The sequence below is a fragment of the Oncorhynchus masou genome, unplaced genomic scaffold (assembly GCF_036934945.1).
Source record: "Oncorhynchus masou masou isolate Uvic2021 unplaced genomic scaffold, UVic_Omas_1.1 unplaced_scaffold_841, whole genome shotgun sequence".
Classification (NCBI taxonomy): Eukaryota; Metazoa; Chordata; class Actinopteri; order Salmoniformes; family Salmonidae; genus Oncorhynchus; species Oncorhynchus masou.
This window is the reverse complement of record NW_027014875.1, coordinates 144,543-165,305: the sequence shown is the minus strand read 5'-3', so window position 1 is coordinate 165,305 and position 20,763 is coordinate 144,543. Positions and strand designations below refer to the sequence as shown.

Here is a 20,763-nt window from a genome sequence, read left to right as displayed (position 1 = left end):
CATCTCTACCAGGGTGATCTGACTGATGTAAGGTCAGGGACAGTAACTCACCCCAGGGTCATCTCTACCAGGGTGATCTGACTGATGTAGGGTCAGGGACAGTAACTCACCCCAGGGTCATCTCTACCAGGGTGATCTGACTGATGTAGGGTCAGGGGTTAAGGGTTAAAGGTTAGGGACAGTAACTCACCCCAGGGACATCCCTACCAGGGTGATCTGACTGATGTAGGGTCAGGGACAGTAACTCACCCCAGGGTCATCTCTACCAGGGTGATCTGACTGATGTAGGGTCAGGGAGAGTAACTCACCCCAGGGGCATCTCTACCAGGGTGATCTGACTGATGTAGGGTCAGGGACAGTAACTCACCCCAGGGTCATCTCTACCAGGGTGATCTGACTGATGTAACGTCAGAGGTTAACGGTTAGGGGTCAGGGACAGTAACTCACCCCAGGGGCATCTCTACCAGGGTGATCTGACTGATGTAAGGTCAGAGGTTAACGGTTAGGGGTCAGGGACAGTAACTCACCCCAGGGGCATCTCTACCAGGGTGATCTGACTGATGTAGGGTCAGGGAGAGTAACTCACCCCAGGGGCATCTCTACCAGGGTGATCTGACTGATGTAAGGTCAGGGGTTAACGGTTAGGGGTCAGGGACAGTAACTCACCCCAGGGGCATCTCTACCAGGGTGATCTGACTGATGTAGGGTTAGGGAGAGTAACTCACCCCAGGGTCATCTCTACCAGGGTGATCTGACTGATGTAAGGTCAGGGGTTAACGGTTAGGGGTCAGGGACAGTAACTCACCCCAGGGTCATCTCTACCAGGGTGATCTGACTGATGTAGGGTCAGGGACAGTAACTCACCCCAGGGTCATCTCTACCAGGGTGATCTGACGGATGTAAGGTCAGGGACAGTAACTCACCCCAGGGGCATCTCTACCAGGGTGATCTGACTGATGTAGGGTCAGGGAGAGTAACTCACCCCAGGGGCATCTCTACCAGGGTGATCTGACTGATGTAGGGTTAGGGAGAGTAACTCACCCCAGGGTCATCTCTACCAGGGTGATCTGACTGATGTAGGGTCAGGGACAGTAACTCACCCCAGGGTCATCTCTACCAGGGTGATCTGACTGATGTAGGGTCAGGGACAGTAACTCACCCCAGGGTCATCTCTACCAGGGTGATCTGACTGATGTAGGGTCAGGGAGAGTAACTCACCCCAGGGTCATCTCTACCAAGGTGCTCTGGCTGAGGTAAGGTCAGGGGTTAAGGAGCCCTAGGACTACCTGACATGATGACTCCTTTCTGTCCCCAGTCCACCTGGCCGTGCTGCTGCTCCAGTTTCAACTGTTCTGCCTTATTATTATTTGACCATGCTGGTCATCTATGAACATTTGAACATCTTGGCCATGTTCTGTTATAATCTCCACCCGGCACAGCCAGAAGAGGACTGGCCACCCCACATAGCCTGGTTCCTCTCTAGGTTTCTTCCTAGGTTTTGGCCTTTCTAGGGAGTTTTTCCTAGCCACCGTGCTTCTACACCTGCATTGCTTGCTGTTTGGGGTTTTAGGCTGGGTTTCTGTACAGCACTTTGAGATATCAGCTGATGTACGAAGGGCTATATAAATACATTTGATTTGATTTGATTTAAGGGTTAACGGTCAGGGACAGTAACTCACCCCAGGGTCATCTCTACCAGGGTGATCTGACTGAGGTAAGGTCAGGGGTTAACGGTTAGGGGTCAGGGACAGTAACTCACCCCAGGGGCATCTCTACCAGGGTGATCTGACTGAGGTAAGGTCAGGGGTTAACGGTTAGGGGTCAGGGACAGTAACTCACCCCAGGGGCATCTCTACCAGGGTGATCTGACTGATGTAAGGTCAGGGGTTAACGGTTAGGGGTCAGGGACAGTAACTAACCCCAGGGGCATCTCTACCAGGGTGATCTGACTGATGTAGGGTCAGGGACAATAACTCACCCCAGGGTCATCTCTACCAGGGTGATCTGACTGATGTAAGGTCAGGGGTTAACGGTTAGGGGTCAGGGACAGTAACTCACCCCAGGGTCATCTCTACCAGGGTGATCTGACTGATGTAGGGTCAGGGACAGTAACTCACCCCAGGGTCATCTCTACCAGGGTGATCTGACTGATGTAGGGTCAGGGAGAGTAACTCACCCCAGGGTCATCTATACCAGGGTGATCTGACTGATGTAAGGTCAGAGGTTAACGGTTAGGGGTCAGGGACAGTAACTCACCCCAGGGTCATCTCTACCAAGGTGATCTGACTGATGTAGGGTCAGGGGTTAAGGGTTAAGGGTTAGGGACAGTAACTCACCCCAGGGTCATCTCTACCAAGGTGCTCTGGCTGAGGTAAGGTCAGGGGTTAAAGGTCAGGGACAGTAACTCACCCCAGGGTCATCTCTACCAAGGTGCCCTGGCTGAGGTAAGGTCAGGGGTTAAAGGTCAGGGACAGTAACTCACCCCAGGGTCATCTCTACCAAGGTGCTCTGGCTGAGGTAGGCTTGAGGCTTCACCATACCACTGGATGCCAGAGGTAGCACCTTACCAGGTAACTGCTCCTGTAGCTACAACACACAAACATGGATATTAACAATTAAAAACCATCTTTTAAGGGAGAATAGGCATTGGTCTGAAGCCGAAAAATAAATTCATGCACCACAATGTCTCCTCCCCCCATGCAAAGCGGTCATCAAGACAAAACGTGGCGACTTTGAAGAATCTCAAATATATTTTGATTTGTTGAACACTTATCTGGTTACTACATGAGATTCCATATGTGTTATTTAATAGTTTTGATGTCTTTACTATTATTGTACAATGTAGAACATAGTAAAAATAGAGAAAACCCCTTGAATGAGGAGGTGTGTCCAAACGTTGACTGGTACTCTATTTAGCTGCTTCTGTTATGCAGAACCGAGTTGTTGGTCCTGGTTTTATAACTCTGAATCCATGTTAGCATGGTCAGAAATGCTACAAAACGGTAGCTGTTGGTCCTGGTTTTATAACTCTGAAACCATGTTAGCATGGTCAGAAATGCTACAAAACAGTAGTTGTTGGTCCTGGTTTGATAACTGAGATTAGTCTGAAACCATGTTAGCATGGTCAGAACTGCTACAAAACAGTAGTTGTTGGTCCTGGTTTGATAACTGAGATTAGTCTGAGACCATGTTAGCATGGTCAGAAATGCTACTAAACGGTAGTTGTTGGTCCTGGTTTGATAACTGAGATTAGTCTGAAACCATGTTAGCATGGTCAGAACTGCTACAAAACAGTAGTTGTTGGTCCTGGTTTTATAACTCTGAATCCATGTCAGCATGGTCAGAAATGCTACAAAACGTTAGTTGTTGGTCCTGGTTTTTTAACTCTGAAACCATGTTAGCATGGTCAGAAATGCTACAAAACAGTAGCTGTTGGTCCTGGTTTTATAACTCTGAATCCATGTCAGCATGGTCAGAAATGCTACAAAACGTTAGTTGTTGGTCCTGGTTTTATAACTCTGAATCCATGTTAGCATGGTCAGAAATGCTACAAAACGGTAGCTGTTGGTCCTGGTTTGATAACTGAGATTAGTCTGAAACCATGTTAGCATGGTCAGAACTGCTACAAAACAGTAGTTGTAGGTCCTGGTTTGATAACTGAGATTAGTCTGAGACCATGTTAGCATGGTCAGAAATGCTACTAAACGGTAGTTGTTGGTCCTGGTTTGATAACTCTGAAACCATGTTAGCATGGTCAGAAATGCTACAAAACGGTAGTTGTTGGTCCTGGTTTGATAACTGAGATTAGTCTGAAACCATGTTAGCATGGTCAGAAATGCTACTAAACGGTAGTTGTTGGTCCTGGTTTGATAACTCTGAAACCATGTTAGCATGGTCAGAAATGCTACAAAACGTTAGTTGTTGGTCCTGGTTTGATAACTGAGATTAGTCTGAAACCATGTTAGCATGGTCAGAAATGCTACTAAACGGTAGTTGTTGGTCCTGGTTTGATAACTCTGAAACCATGTTAGCATGGTCAGAAATGCTACAAAACGGTAGTTGTTGGTCCTGGTTTGATAACTGAGATTAGTCTGAAACCATGTTAGCATGTTCAGAAATGCTACAAAACAGTAGTTGTTGGTCCTGGTTTTATAACTCTGAATCCATGTCAGCATGGTCAGAAATGCTACAAAACGTTAGTTGTTGGTCCTGGTTTTTTAACTCTGAAACCATGTTAGCATGGTCAGAAATGCTACAAAACAGTAGCTGTTGGTCCTGGTTTTATAACTCTGAATCCATGTCAGCATGGTCAGAAATGCTACAAAACGTTAGTTGTTGGTCCTGGTTTTATAACTCTGAATCCATGTTAGCATGGTCAGAAATGCTACAAAACGGTAGCTGTTGGTCCTGGTTTGATAACTGAGATTAGTCTGAAACCATGTTAGCATGGTCAGAACTGCTACTAAACGGTAGTTGTTGGTCCTGGTTTTTTAACTCTGAATCCATGTTAGCATGGTCAGAAATGCTACAAAACGGTAGCTGTTGGTCCTGGTTTGATAACTGAGATTAGTCTGAAACCATGTTAGCATGGTCAGAACTGCTACAAAACAGTAGTTGTTGGTCCTGGTTTGATAACTGAGATTAGTCTGAGACCATGTTAGCATGGTCAGAAATGCTACTAAACGGTAGTTGTTGGTCCTGGTTTGATAACTCTGAAACCATGTTAGCATGGTCAGAAATGCTACAAAACGGTAGTTGTTGGTCCTGGTTTGATAACTGAGATTAGTCTGAAACCATGTTAGCATGGTCAGAAATGCTACTAAACGGTAGTTGTTGGTCCTGGTTTGATAACTCTGAAACCATGTTAGCATGGTCAGAAATGCTACAAAACGTTAGTTGTTGGTCCTGGTTTGATAACTGAGATTAGTCTGAGACCATGTTAGCATGGTCAGAAATGCTACTAAACGGTAGTTGTTGGTCCTGGTTTGATAACTCTGAAACCATGTTAGCATGGTCAGAAATGCTACAAAACGTTAGTTGTTGGTCCTGGTTTGATAACTGAGATTAGTCTGAGACCATGTTAGCATGGTCAGAAATGCTACAAAACGTTAGTTGTTGGTCCTGGTTTGATAACTGAGATTAGTCTGAGACCATGTTAGCATGGTCAGAAATACTACTAAACGGTAGCTGTTGGTCCTGGTTTTATAACTCTGAATCCATGTTAGCATGGTCAGAAATGCTACTAAGCGGTAGCACATCAGTGGTTCTTAACGGACAGAAAGCCATTAATTAGAAATGTAATCAAAACTGTTGCCCCTATTCAGTCCAAAGGGTGGCAAGCCTAACGGTCACATTATGGAGGCTGTAGTCTTGTTCTTATCCCACTCCTAGATATTGAGCTCGGTCAGGGTCTGGGTGTTACCCCACTCCTAGATATTGAGCTAGGTCAGGGTCTCTGTTATCCCACTCCTAGATATTGAGCTCGGTCAGGGTCTGATCCCACTCCTAGATATTGAGCTAGGTCAGGGTCTGATCCCACTCCTAGATATTGAGCTAGGTCAGGGTCTGGGTGTTATCCCACTCCTAGATATTGAGCTAGGTCAGGGTCTCTGGTATCCCACTCCTAGATATTGAGCTAGGTCAGGGTCTGGGTGTTATCCCACTCCTAGATATTGAGCTAGGTCAGGGTCTGGGTGTTATCCCACTCCTAGATATTGAGCTAGGTCAGGGTCTGGGTGTTATCCCACTCCTAGATATTGAGCTCGGTCAGGGTCTGATCCCACTCCTAGATATTGAGCTAGGTCAGGGTCTGGGAGTTACCCCACTCCTAGATATTGAGCTAGGTCAGGGTCTCTGTTATCCCACTCCTAGATATTGAGCTAGGTCAGGGTCTGATCCCACTCCTAGATATTGAGCTAGGTCAGGGTCTGGGATTTACCCCACTCCTAGATATTGAGCTAGGTCAGGGTCTGATCCCACTCCTAGATATTGAGCTAGGTCAGGGTCTGATCCCACTCCTAGATATTGAGCTAGGTCAGGGTCTGGGTGTTATCCCACTCCTAGATATTGAGCTAGGTCAGGGTCTGGGTGTTATCCCACTCCTAGATATTGAGCTAGGTCAGGGTCTGGGTGTTATCCCACTCCTAGATATTGAGCTCGGTCAGGGTCTGATCCCACTCCTAGATATTGAGCTAGGTCAGGGTCTGGGAGTTACCCCACTCCTAGATATTGAGCTAGGTCAGGGTCTCTGTTATCCCACTCCTAGATATTGAGCTAGGTCAGGGTCTGATCCCACTCCTAGATATTGAGCTAGGTCAGGGTCTGGGAGTTACCCCACTCCTAGATATTGAGCTAGGTCAGGGTCTGATCCCACTCCTAGATATTGAGCTAGGTCAGGGTCTGGGAGTTACCCCACTCCTAGATATTGAGCTAGGTCAGGGTCTGATCCCACTCCTAGATATTGAGCTAGGTCAGGGTCTGGGAGTTACCCCACTCCTAGATATTGAGCTAGGTCAGGGTCTGATCCCATTCCTAGATATTGAGCTAGGTCAGGGTCTGATCCCATTCCTAGATATTGAGCTAGGTCAGGGTCTGATCCCACTCCTAGATATAGCTAGGTCAGGGTCTGATCCCACTCCTAGATATTGAGCTAGGTCAGGGTCTGGGTGTTATCCCACTCCTAGATATAGCTAGGTCAGGGTCTGGGTGTTATCCCACTCCTAGATATAGCTAGGTCAGGGTCTCTGGTATCCCACTCCTAGATATTGAGCTAGGTCAGGGTCTCTGTTATCCCACTCCTAGATATTGAGCTAGGTCACGGTCTCTGTTATCCCACTCCTAGATATTGAGCTAGGTCAGGGTCTGGGTGTTATCCCACTCCTAGATATAGCTAGGTCAGGGTCTCTGTTATCCCACTCCTAGATATTGAGCTAGGTCAGGGTCTCTTATCCCACTCCTAGATATTGAGCTCGGTCAGGGTCAGGGTCTCTTATCCCATCCTAGATATTGAGCTAGGTCAGGGTCTGGGTGTTATCCCACTCCTAGATATAGCTAGGTCAGGGTCTGGGTGTTATCCCACTCCTAGATATAGCTAGGTCAGGGTCTCTGTTATCCCACTCCTAGATATTGAGCTAGGTCAGGGTCTCTTATCCCACTCCTAGATATTGAGCTCGGTCAGGGTCTGATCCCACTCCTAGATATTGAGCTAGGTCAGGGTCTCTTATCCCACTCCTAGATATTGAGCTAGGTCAGGGTCTGGGTGTTATCCCACTCCTAGATATTGAGCTAGGTCAGGGTCTGGGAGTTACCCCACTCCTAGATATTGAGCTAGGTCAGGGTCTGATCCCACTCCTAGATATTGAGCTAGGTCAGGGTCTCTGTTATCCCACTCCTAGATATTGAGCTAGGTCAGGGTCTCTGTTATCCCACTCCTAGATATTGAGCTAGGTCAGGGTCTGGGTGTTATCCCACTCCTAGATATTGAGCTAGGTCAGGGTCTGGGTGTTATCCCACTCCTAGATATTGAGCTAGGTCAGGGTCTGGGTGTTATCCCACTCCTAGATATTGAGCTAGGTCAGGGTCTCTGTTATCCCACTCCTAGATATTGAGCTAGGTCACGGTCTGGGAGTTACCCCACTCCTAGATATTGAGCTAGGTCAGGGTCTGGGAGTTACCCCACTCCTAGATATTGAGCTAGGTCAGGGTCTGGGAGTTACCCCACTCCTAGATATTGAGCTAGGTCAGGGTCTCTGTTATCCCACTCCTAGATATTGAGCTAGGTCAGGGTCTCTGTTATCCCACTCCTAGATATTGAGCTAGGTCAGGGTCTCTGTTATCCCACTCCTAGATATTGAGCTAGGTCACGGTCTCTGTTATCCCACTCCTAGATATTGAGCTAGGTCAGGGTCTGATCCCACTCCTAGATATTGAGCTAGGTCAGGGTCTCTGTTATCCCACTCCTAGATATTGAGCTAGGTCAGGGTCTCTGTTATCCCACTCCTAGATATTGAGCTAGGTCAGGGTCTCTGTTATCCCACTCCTAGATATTGAGCTAGGTCACGGTCTCTGTTATCCCACTCCTAGATATTGAGCAACGTCCCAGTCTCTGTTATCCCACTCCTAGATATTGAGCTAGGTCACGGTCTCTGTTATCCCACTCCTAGATATTGAGCAACGTCACAGTCTCTGTTATCCCACTCCTAGATATTGAGCTAGGTCACGGTCTCTGTTATCCCACTCCTAGATATTGAGCTAGGTCAGGGTCTGGGTGTTATCCCACTCCTAGATATTGAGCTAGGTCAGGGCAAGACATTTTATTTTTTTCCTAATGGTAACGACCATATTAAAATCTGATGTGGTTCTTGGGAACGTCCTTACAGCCCTTTGTTCGGGCCGAACAGCCTGGACGAAGGGCAGGGAGTGTGTTGTGTCCCTCCAAAGTTGAATCGACATTGTTGTATTGGCTTCGATATGATGGGAGATTTGAATTGATCTTCAATCAATCCGTACTATAGTCACACCAGTCTATAATTAAGGGAATCTGCTCCCACAGACCAACATAAAACACCGGGCCATCTCTCCCTCTCTCTTCCCTCTGCCTGCACCATCCCTCAACTAAGTGGAGGAAACCTCCTGTTTACTTCATTGTTTAGTAAGTGTGTGTGTGTGTGTTCAGACCTTAATAACTCTCTCCATCACCATGGAAACTTCTTTCTCCACGCTGTTGAATTGGCTGGTTAGACCAATCAGCTGCTTCCTCACGTGATGCACCTTCCTGTACAGGGGAGATAAACACAGTATTGATACACCGCGCACACACATACACAGTCAGACACACAGGCAGGGAGTTAGTTGTCAGACATACAGGGTTGCTTAGCAGCAGGGAGTTAGTTATCAGAACAGACACATACACGGTTGCTTAGCAGCAGGGAGGTAGTTATCAGAACTGTCAGACACATACACGGTTGCTTAGCAGCAGAGAGTTAGTCATCAGAACAGTCAGACATACAGGGTTGCTGAGCAGCAGGGAGTTAGTTATCAGAACAGTCAGACATACAGGGTTGCTTAGCAGCAGGGAGTTAGTCATCAGAACAGTCAGACATACAGGGTTGCTTAGCAGCAGGGAGGTAGTTATCAGAACAGTCAGACATACAGGGTTGCTGAGCAGCACGGAGTTAGTCATCAGAACAGTCAGACATACAGGGTTGCTTAGCAGCAGGGAGGTAGTTATCAGAACAGTCAGACATACAGGGTTGCTTAGCAGCAGGGAGGTAGTTATCAGAACAGTCAGACATACAGGGTTGCTTAGCAGCAGGGTGCTCATGTGATCTTTCCATTTCCAGCAGGCTGATACATTCCTTCATCTACAGAACACACTGACCTCATCTAATACCTTCATCTACAGAACACACTGACCTCATCTGATACCTTCATCTACAGAACACACTGACCTCATCTGATACCTTCATCTACAGAACACACTGACCTCATCTGATACCTTCATCTACAGAACACACTGACCTCATCTGACACCTTCATCTACAGAACACACTGACCTCATCTGACACCTTCCTGCATCTACAGAACACACTGACCTCATCTAATACCTTCGTCTACAGAACACACTGACCTCATCTGATACCTTCATCTACAGAACACACTGACCTCATCTGATACCTTCATCTACAGAACACACTGACCTCATCTAATACCTTCATCTACAGAACACACTGTCCTCATCTAATACCTTCATCTACAGAACACACTGACCTCATCTGACACCTTCATCTACAGAACACACTGACCTCATCTGATACCTTCATCTACAGAACACACTGACCTCATCTGATACCTTCATCTACAGAACACACTGACCTCATCTGACACCTTCATCTACGGAACACACTGACCTCATCTAATACCTTCATTTACAGAACACACTGACCTCATCTAATACCTTCATCTACAGAACACACTGACCTCATCTGATACCTTCATCTACAGGACACACTGACCTCATCTAATACCTTCATCTACAGAACACACTGTCCTCATCTAATACCTTCATCTACAGAACACACTGTCCTCATCTAATACCTTCATCTACAGGACACACTGACCTCATCTAATACCTTCATCTACAGAACACACTGTCCTCATCTAATACCATCCCTCATCTACAGGACACACTGACCTCATCTGATACCTTCATCTACAGAACACACTGACCTCATCTAATACCTTCATCTACAGAACACACTGACCTCATCTGATACCTTCATCTACAGGACACACTGACCTCATCTGATACATTCCTTCATCTACAGAACACACTGACCTCATCTGACACCTTCATCTACAGGACACACTGATCTCATCTGATATCATCCCTCATCTACAGGACACACTGACCTCATCTGATACCTTCATCTACAGAACACACTGACCTCATCTGATATCATCCCTCATCTACAGGACACACTGACCTCATCTGATACCTTCATCTACAGAACACACTGACCTCATCTGATACCTTCATCTACAGAACACACTGACCTCATCTGACACCTTCATCTACGGAACACACTGACCTCATCTAATACCTTCATTTACAGAACACACTGACCTCATCTAATACCTTCATCTACAGAACACACTGACCTCATCTGATACCTTCATCTACAGGACACACTGACCTCATCTAATACCTTCATCTACAGAACACACTGTCCTCATCTAATACCTTCATCTACAGAACACACTGTCCTCATCTAATACCATCCCTCATCTACAGGACACACTGACCTCATCTGATACCTTCATCTACAGAACACACTGACCTCATCTAATACCTTCATCTACAGAACACACTGACCTCATCTGATACCTTCATCTACAGGACACACTGACCTCATCTGATACATTCCTTCATCTACAGAACACACTGACCTCATCTGACACCTTCATCTACAGGACACACTGACCTCATCTGATTCCTTCATCTACAGAACACACTGACCTCATCTAATACCTTCATCTACAGAACACACTGACCTCATCTGATACCTTCATCTACAGAACACACTGTCCTCATCTGATACCTTCATCTACAGAACACACTGACCTCATCTGATACATTCCTTCATCTACAGAACACACTGACCTCATCTGACACCTTCATCTACAGGACACACTGACCTCATCTGATACCTTCATCTACAGAACACACTGACCTCATCTAATACCTTCATCTACAGAACACACTGACCTCATCTGATATCATCCCTCATCTACAGGACACACTGACCTCATCTGATACCTTCATCTACAGAACACACTGACCTCATCTGATACCTTCATCTACAGAACACACTGACCTCATCTGATACCTTCATCTACAGAACACACTGACCTCATCTGATACCTTCATCTACAGAACACACTGACCTCATCTGATACCTTCATCTACAGAACACACTGACCTCATCTGACACCTTTATCTACAGAACACACTGACCTCATCTGACACCTTTATCTACAGAACACACTGACCTCATCTGATAACATCCTTCAATTACGGGACACTTACCTCATCCACTCCTCGCTCTTAGAGATGAAGAGGCGGTACTTCATGGCACACTCCTCTGTAAACAGAGACCTGGCTTTGGTGGCATGGAACACCAGCTTCTGTCTGTTAGAGGAGCATTATATTATTACTATTACTATTATTACTGTAACCAGAAGATATACACTGTCTGGGGGGTTGAGGAGCAGATCTGTCATCATGGATAGAGGACTAATGTTGAGGAGCAGATCTGTCATCATGGATAGAGGACTAATGTTGAGGAGCAGATCTGTCATCATGGATAGAGGACTAATGTTGAGGAGCAGATCTGTCATCATGGATAGAGGACTAATGTTGAGGAGCAGATCTGTCATCATGGATAGAGGAGGACTAATGTTGAGGAGCAGATCTGTCATCATGGATAGAGGACTAATGTTGAGGAGCAGATCTGTCATCATGGATAGAGGACTAATGTTGAGGAGCAGATCTGTCATCATGGATAGAGGACTGATGTTGAGGAGCAGATCTGTCATCATGGATAGAGGACTAATGTTGAGGAGCAGATCTGTCATCATGGATAGAGGACTAATGTTGAGGAGCAGATCTGTCATCATGGATAGAGGACTAATGTTGAGGAGCAGATCTGTCATCATGGATAGAGGACTGATGTTGAGGAGCAGATCTGTCATCATGGATAGAGGACTAATGTTGAGGAGCAGATCTGTCATCATGGATAGAGGACTAATGTTGAGGAGCAGATCTGTCATCATGGATAGAGGACTAATGTGGGGGTTGAGGAGCAGATCTGTCATCATGGATAGAGGACTAATGTTGGGGTTGAGGAGCAGATCTGTCATCATGGATAGAGGAGGACTGATGTTGGGGTTGAGGAGCAGATCTGTCATCATGGATAGAGGACTGATGTTGAGGAGCAGATCTGTCATCATGGATAGAGGAGGACTAATGTTGAGGAGCAGATCTGTCATCATGGATAGAGGACTAATGTTGAGGAGCAGATCTGTCATCATGGATAGAGGACTAATGTTGAGGAGCAGATCTGTCATCATGGATAGAGGAGGACTAATGTTGAGGAGCAGATCTGTCATCATGGATAGAGGACTAATGTTGAGGTTGAGGAGCAGATCTGTCATCATGGATAGAGGACTAATGTGGGGGTTGAGGAGCAGATCTGTCATCATGGATAGAGGACTAATGTGGGGGTTGAGGAGCAGATCTGTCATCATGGATAGAGGACTAATGTTGAGGAGCAGATCTGTCATCATGGATAGAGGACTAATGTTGGGGTTGAGGAGCAGATCTGTCATCATGGATAGAGGACTAATGTTGAGGAGCAGATCTGTCATCATGGATAGAGGACTGATGTTGAGGAGCAGATCTGTCATCATGGATAGAGGACTAATGTTGAGGTTGAGGAGCAGATCTGTCATCGTGGATAGAGGAGGACTAATGTTGGGGTTGAGGAGCAGATCTGTCATCATGGATAGAGGACTAATGTTGGGGTTGAGGAGCAGATCTGTCATCATGGATAGAGGACTAATGTTGGGGTTGAGGAGCAGATCTGTCATCATGAATAGAGGACTAATGTTGGGGTTGAGGAGCAGATCTGTCATCATGGATAGAGGACTAATGTTGAGGTTGAGGAGCAGATCTGTCATCGTGGATAGAGGAGGACTAATGTTGAGGTTGAGGAGCAGATCTGTCATCATGGATAGAGGACTAATGTTGGGGTTGAGGAGCAGATCTGTCATCATGAATAGAGGACTAATGTTGGGGTTGAGGAGCAGATCTGTCATCATGGATAGAGGACTAATGTTGAGGTTGAGGAGCAGATCTGTCATCGTGGATAGAGGAGGACTAATGTTGGGGTTGAGGAGCAGATCTGTCATCATGGATAGAGGACTAATGTTGGGGTTGAGGAGCAGATCTGTCATCATGGATAGAGGACTAATGTTGGGGTTGAGGAGCAGATCTGTCATCATGAATAGAGGAGGACTAATGTTGGGGTTGAGGAGCAGATCTGTCATCATGGATAGAGGACTAATGTTGAGGAGCAGATCTGTCATCATGGATAGAGGACTAATGTTGAGGAGCAGATCTGTCATCATGGATAGAGGAGGACTAATGTTGGGGTTGAGGAGCAGATCTGTCATCATGGATAGAGGAGGACTAATGTTGGGGTTGAGGAGCAGATCTGTCATCATGGATAGAGGAGGACTAATGTTGAGGTTGAGGAGCAGATCTGTCATCATGAATAGAGGACTAATGTTGGGGTTGAGGAGCAGATCTGTCATCATGGATCATCAGGTCACCAGAATAAGACCCTGGATATTTATTGAAAGGAGCATCAACCTCATCACTATGCATCTCCTACAGTATATCTGTCCTTCAGTATATCTGTCCTACAGTATATCTGTCCTTCAGTATATCTGTCCTTCAGTATATCTGTCCTACAGTATATCTGTCCTACAGTATATCTGTCCTACAGTATATCTGTCCTACAGTATATCTGTCCTACAGTATATCTGTCCTTCAGTATATCTGTAGCCTAATAAACTGCATGGTCGTGGGAAGACCACACACCATTTAATCACGTGACTCCAAGTTGACTTCCATGTGATGGTTGTTATATCCATATTTGGGCATGAAGGGTTTCCTCTGCCATTTCTCCCATCGTTCATTTTACAGACGCAAAAAAGATCCCACCTTGCCGACGTTTAGTAAAAAAAAAAAATGTTTACCGGCAAAATGTGCTGTTTCCATCAGGCCTGTCAGGTCATGTTTCCATCAGGCCTGTCAGGTCATGTTTCCATCAGGCCTGTCAGGTCATGTTCTCTCCTGTTTCCATCAGGCCTGTCAGGTCATGTTTCCATCAGGCCTGTCAGGTCATGTTTCCATCAGGCCTGTCAGGACATGTTTCCATCAGGCCTGTCAGGTCATGTTTCCATCAGGCCTGTCAGGTCATGTTTCCATCAGGCCTGTCAGGTCATGTTTCCATCAGGCCTGTCAGGTCATGTTTCCATCAGGCCTGTCAGGACATGTTTCCATCAGGCCTGTCAGGACATGTTTCCATCAGGCCTGTCAGGTCATGTTTCCATCAGGCCTGTCAGGTCATGTTTCCATCAGGCCTGTCAGGTCATGTTTCCATCAGGCCTGTCAGGTCATGTTTCCATCAGGCCTGTCAGGTCATGTTTCCATCAGGCCTGTCAGGTCATGTTTCCATCAGGCCTGTCAGGTCATGTTTCCATCAGGCCTGTCAGGTCATGTTTCCATCAGGCCTGTCAGGTCATGTTTCCATCAGGCCTGTCAGGTCATGTTCTCTCCTGTTTCCATCAGGCCTGTCAGGTCATGTTTCCATCAGGCCTGTCAGGTCATGTTTCCATCAGGCCTGTCAGGTCATGTTTCCATCAGGCCTGTCAGGTCATGTTTCCATCAGGCCTGTCAGGTCATGTTTCCATCAGGCCTGTCAGGTCATGTTTCCATCAGGCCTGTCAGGTCATGTTTCCATCAGGCCTGTCAGGTCATGTTTCCATCAGGCCTGTCAGGTCATGTTTCCATCAGGCCTGTCAGGTCATGTTTCCATCAGGCCTGTCAGGTCATGTTTCCATCAGGCCTGTCAGGTCATGTTTCCATCAGGCCTGTCAGGTCATGTTTCCATCAGGCCTGTCAGGTCATGTTTCCATCAGGCCTGTCAGGTCATGTTTCCATCAGGCCTGTCAGGTCATGTTTCCATCAGGCCTGTCAGGACATGTTTCCATCAGGCCTGTCAGGTCATGTTTCCATCAGGCCTGTCAGGTCATGTTTCCATCAGGCCTGTCAGGTCATGTTTCCATCAGGCCTGTCAGGTCATGTTTCCATCAGGCCTGTCAGGTCATGTTTCCATCAGGCCTGTCAGAACACGTCCAATCCCACATGTACTTTAATCACATGAAAAGAATGTAAACCTGGTCAGCGGGACAGAAAAGACGGACCTACTTGTCAAACTTGTGTATTTGTTCCTCGTTGTACGGCAGACGTCTCTCAGCCTTGTCCTTCTTAAACTGGTGGTAGATGGCTGTAATGGAGTCCAGGAGAACCTTGATTCTCTCAACACTGACGGAGAGAGAAAACCACGAGTGTTAGATGGCTGAAAGGAGCTGTGGAACTCATGTGTGGCTTGAGGAGCAACATTAGTCCACAGATATTGGATATTACTGTCAGACTCTGTTTTTGTATGGAGATACAGGTATAATGTAACCTGGTAACATTTAGTATCTCTCTAGGTTACGGTGTGATCTCTGAAGTACACTGTAACCTGGTAACATTTAGTATCTCTCTAGGTTACGGTGTGATCTCTGAAGTACACTGTAACCTGTTAAAATTTAGTATCTCTCTAGGTTACAGTGTGATCTCTGAAGTACACTGTAACCTGGTAACATTTAGTATCTCTCTAGGTTACAGTGTGATCTCTGTAGTACACTGTAACCTGGTAACATTTAGTATCTCCCTAGGTTACGGTGTGATCTCTGAAGTACACTGTAACCTGGTAACATTTAGTATCTCCCTAGGTTACGGTGTGATCTCTGAAGTACACTGTAACCTGGTAACATTTAGTATCTCCCTAGGTTACGGTGTGATCTCTGAAGTACACTGTAACCTGGTAACATTTAGTATCTCCCTAGGTTACGGTGTGATCTCTGAAGTACACTGTAACCTGGTAACATTTAGTATCTCCCTAGGTTACGGTGTGATCTCCGAAGTATAACCTGGTAACATTTAGTATCTCCCTAGGTTACGGTGTGATCTCCGAAGTATAACCTGGTAACATTTAGTATCTCCCTAGGTTACGGTGTGATCTCTGAAGTACACTGTAACCTGGTAACATTTAGTATCTCCCTAGGTTACGGTGTGATCTCCGAAGTATAACCTGGTAACATTTAGTATCTCCCTAGGTTACGGTGTGATCTCTGAAGTACACTGTAACCTGGTAACATTTAGTATCTCCCTAGGTTACGGTGTGATCTCCGAAGTATAACCTGGTAACATTTAGTATCTCCCTAGGTTACGGTGTGATCTCCGAAGTATAACCTGGTAACATTTAGTATCTCCCTAGGTTACGGTGTGATCTCTGAAGTACACTGTAACCTGGTAACATTTAGTATTTCCCTAGGTTACGGTGTGATCTCCGAAGTATAACCTGGTAACATTTAGTATCTCCCTAGGTTACGGTGTGATCTCTGAAGTCCACTGTAACCTGGTAACATTTAGTATCTCTCTAGGTTACGGTGTGATCTCTGAAGTACACTGTAACCTGGTAACATTTAGTATCTCTCTAGGTCACGGTGTGATCTCGGAAGTACACTGTAACCTGGTAACATTTAGTATCTCTCTAGGTTACGGTGTGATCTCTGAAGTACACTGTAACCTGGTAACATTTAGTATCTCTCTAGGTTACGGTGTGATCTCTGAAGTACACTGTAACCTGGTAACATTTAGTATCTCCCTAGGTTACGGTGTGATCTCTGAAGTACACTGTAACCTGGTAACATTTAGTATCTCCCTAGGTTACGGTGTGATCTCTGAAGTACACTGTAACCTGGTAACATTTAGTATCTCCCTAGGTTACGGTGTGATCTCTGGAGTACACTGTAACCTGGTAACATTTAGTATCTCCCTAGGTTACGGTGTGATCTCCGAAGTATAACCTGGTAACATTTAGTATCTCCCTAGGTTACGGGGTGATCTCCGAAGTATAACCTGGTAACATTTAGTATCTCCCTAGGTTACGGTGTGATCTCTGAAGTACACTGTAACCTGGTAACATTTAGTATTTCCCTAGGTTACGGTGTGATCTCCGAAGTATAACCTGGTAACATTTAGTATCTCCCTAGGTTACGGTGTGATCTCTGAAGTCCACTGTAACCTGGTAACATTTAGTATCTCTCTAGGTTACGGTGTGATCTCTGAAGTACACTGTAACCTGGTAACATTTAGTATCTCTCTAGGTCACGGTGTGATCTCGGAAGTACACTGTAACCTGGTAACATTTAGTATCTCTCTAGGTTACGGTGTGATCTCTGAAGTCCACTGTAACCTGGTAACATTTAGTATCTCTCTAGGTTACGGTGTGATCTCTGAAGTACACTGTAACCTGGTAACATTTAGTATCTCCCTAGGTTACGGTGTGATCTCTGAAGTCCACTGTAACCTGGTAACATTTAGTATCTCTCTAGGTTACGGTGTGATCTCTGAAGTACACTGTAACCTGGTAACATTTAGTATCTCCCTAGGTTACGGTGTGATCTCTGAAGTACACTGTAACCTGGTAACATTTAGTATCTCTCTAGGTCACGGTGTGATCTCGGAAGTACACTGTAACCTGGTAACATTTAGTATCTCTCTAGGTTACGGTGTGATCTCTGAAGTACACTGTAACCTGGTAACATTTAGTATCTCTCTAGGTTACGGTGTGATCTCTGAAGTACACTGTAACCTGGTAACATTTAGTATCTCCCTAGGTTACGGTGTGATCTCTGAAGTACACTGTAACCTGGTAACATTTAGTATCTCCCTAGGTTACGGCGTGATCTCTGAAGTCCACTGTAACCTGGTAACATTTAGTATCTCTCTAGGTTACGGTGTGATCTCTGAAGTACACTGTAACCTGGTAACATTTAGTATCTCCCTAGGTTACGGTGTGATCTCTGAAGTACACTGTAACCTGGTAACATTTAGTATCTCCCTAGGTTACGGTGTGATCTCTGAAGTCCACTGTAACCTGGTAACATTTAGTATCTCTCTAGGTTACGGTGTGATCTCTGAAGTACACTGTAACCTGGTAACATTTAGTATCTCCCTAGGTTACGGTGTGATCTCTGAAGTACACTGTAACCTGGTAACATTTAGTATCTCCCTAGGTTACGGTGTGATCTCTGAAGTACACTGTAACCTGGTAACATTTAGTATCTCCCTAGGTTACGGTGTGATCTCTGAAGTACACTGTAACCTGGTAACATTTAGTATCTCCCTAGGTTACGGTGTGATCTCCGAAGTATAACCTGGTAACATTTAGTATCTCCCTAGGTTACGGTGTTATCTCTGAAGTATAACCTGGTAACATTTAGTATCTCCCTAGGTTACGGTGTGATCTCTGAAGTCCACTGTACCCTGGTAACATTTAGTATCTCTCTAGGTTACGGTGTGATCTCCGAAGTATAACCTGGTAACATTTAGTAGCGTTATCAGAAAAGCACAGCATTGATTTTCACTGCCACGCAAGACAATACATGCCTGTTTCACCACAGGATTTGAGCCCCACGGATAAATGATTGGACTGTATTAGTGATTTCAATAGTTGGACGGCTCACAACTTCCTCCAGCTAAATGAAGACGAGACCAACGCACTTATTGTTGGAGCCGAAGCACAGAGAATCTGGCTGCACATTTCAATCCACGGCCAATAAATGATTTTACATTCTGAACTCAATTTCAAAAAACAGGCATTAGGAAGGTGAACAAAATATCTTTTCACCACTGAGGAACATTGCATGTGGCTGTGTTTCTCTCAGGCTGAGACAGAGACTCATCCGTGGTTAGACTACAAGGCTGGACTAATACAGAGACTCATCCGTGGTTAGACTACAAGGCTGGACTAATACAGAGACTCATCCGTGGTTAGACTACAAGGCTGGACTAATACAGAGACTCATCCGTGGTTAGACTACAAGGCTGGACTAATACAGAGACTCATCCGTGGTTAGACTACAAGGCTGGACTAATACAGAGACTCATCCGTGGTTAGACTACAAGGCTGGACTAATACAGAGACTCATCCGTGGTTAGACTACAAGGCTGGACTAATACAGAGACTCATCCGTGGTTAGACTACAAGGCTGGACTAATACAGAGACTCATCCGTGGTTAGACTACAAGGCTGGACTAATACAGAGACTCATCCGTGGTTAGACTACAAGGCTGGACTAATACAGAGACTCATCCGTGGTTAGACTACAAGGCTGGACTAATACAGAGACTCATCCGTGGTTAGACTACAAGGCTGGACTAATACAGAGACTCATCCGTGGTTAGACTACAAGGCTGGACTAATACAGAGACTCATCCGTGGTTAGACTACAAGGCTGGACTAATACAGAGACTCATCCGTGGTTAGACTACAAGGCTGGACTAATACAGTGACTCATCCGTGGTTAGACTACAAGGCTGGACTACTGTGATGCTCTCCTGTCTGGTCTACCCAAAAAAGCCTTTGGTCAACTGCAAAACATACAGAATGGTGCAGCGTGGGTACTGGCCATGATCATGTTGATCGATTTCGTGCGTTTCTGTCAGTGTAAAACTATCAAGCTCACAACTAAAACTTTTGACGCTTTCGCCTCCCGCCACTAGCACGCCACTAGCACGCCACGGGCACGCCACGGGCACGCCACGGGCACGCCACTAGCACGCCACTAGCGTCGTGTGAATGTTCCCGAAAATAGAAACACAATTTCAGCTAACTCGCGGCGATCCCAGTGACGTCCCAGAAAAAGGCGACAACATTGAAATGACCAAAAGAGTTCAGTCGGCTTGGTGTTTTCATTTTTGCAACGGAAAAAAAATAACGACGATACTTGTATCGTCACAGCCCTAAAACACTCATTACTTACTTCCTGTCTTCAGGGTGTGTTCCAGCTTGAGTCCAGCTGTCCGTCAGAACACCACCTGACAGGAACTTACTCTTGATGTCCTGAACCGTCTGCTCCATGGGGACTAAGGAGTTAGAGATCTGCACAGAGAGACAACCAATCAATCACAGGCCTGGGGGAGGCTGAGAGACAACCAATCAATCACAGCCCTGGGGGAGGCTGAGAGACAACCAATCAATCACAGCCCTGGGGGAGGCTGAGAGACAACCAATCAATCACAGCCCTGGGGAGGCTGAGAGACAACCAATCAATCACAGGCCTGGGGAGGCTGAGAGACAACCAATCAATCACAGCCCTGGGGGAGGCTGAGAGACAACCAATCAATCACAGGCCTGAGGGAGGCTGAGAGACAACCAATCAATCACAGCCCTGGGGGAGGCTGAGAGACAACCAATCAATCACAGCCCTGGGGAGGCTGAGAGACAACCAATCAACAGCAGCTCCAGAGATGGGAGGCTGAGAGACAACCAATCAATCACAGCCCTGGGGGAGGCTGAG

General features: G+C 46.0%; 1 protein-coding gene across 3 annotated transcripts in view; it reads right to left on the bottom strand.

Moving 5' to 3' along the window:
- LOC135537777 (serine/threonine-protein kinase TBK1-like) overlaps nucleotides 1-20,763 on the bottom strand; it is a 59,942-nt gene that overhangs the window by 7,241 nt on the left and 31,938 nt on the right. For all 3 annotated transcript variants that reach the window (XM_064963790.1, XM_064963791.1, XM_064963792.1), the window contains 5 exons: nucleotides 20,227-20,345; nucleotides 15,557-15,673; nucleotides 11,588-11,689; nucleotides 8,677-8,773; nucleotides 2,483-2,586 (listed from right to left, as the gene is read on the bottom strand). In XM_064963790.1, the coding sequence (XP_064819862.1) occupies nucleotides 2,483-2,586; nucleotides 8,677-8,773; nucleotides 11,588-11,689; nucleotides 15,557-15,673; nucleotides 20,227-20,345 (539 nt within the window). The remainder of the gene's footprint in view (nucleotides 1-2,482; nucleotides 2,587-8,676; nucleotides 8,774-11,587; nucleotides 11,690-15,556; nucleotides 15,674-20,226; nucleotides 20,346-20,763) is intronic.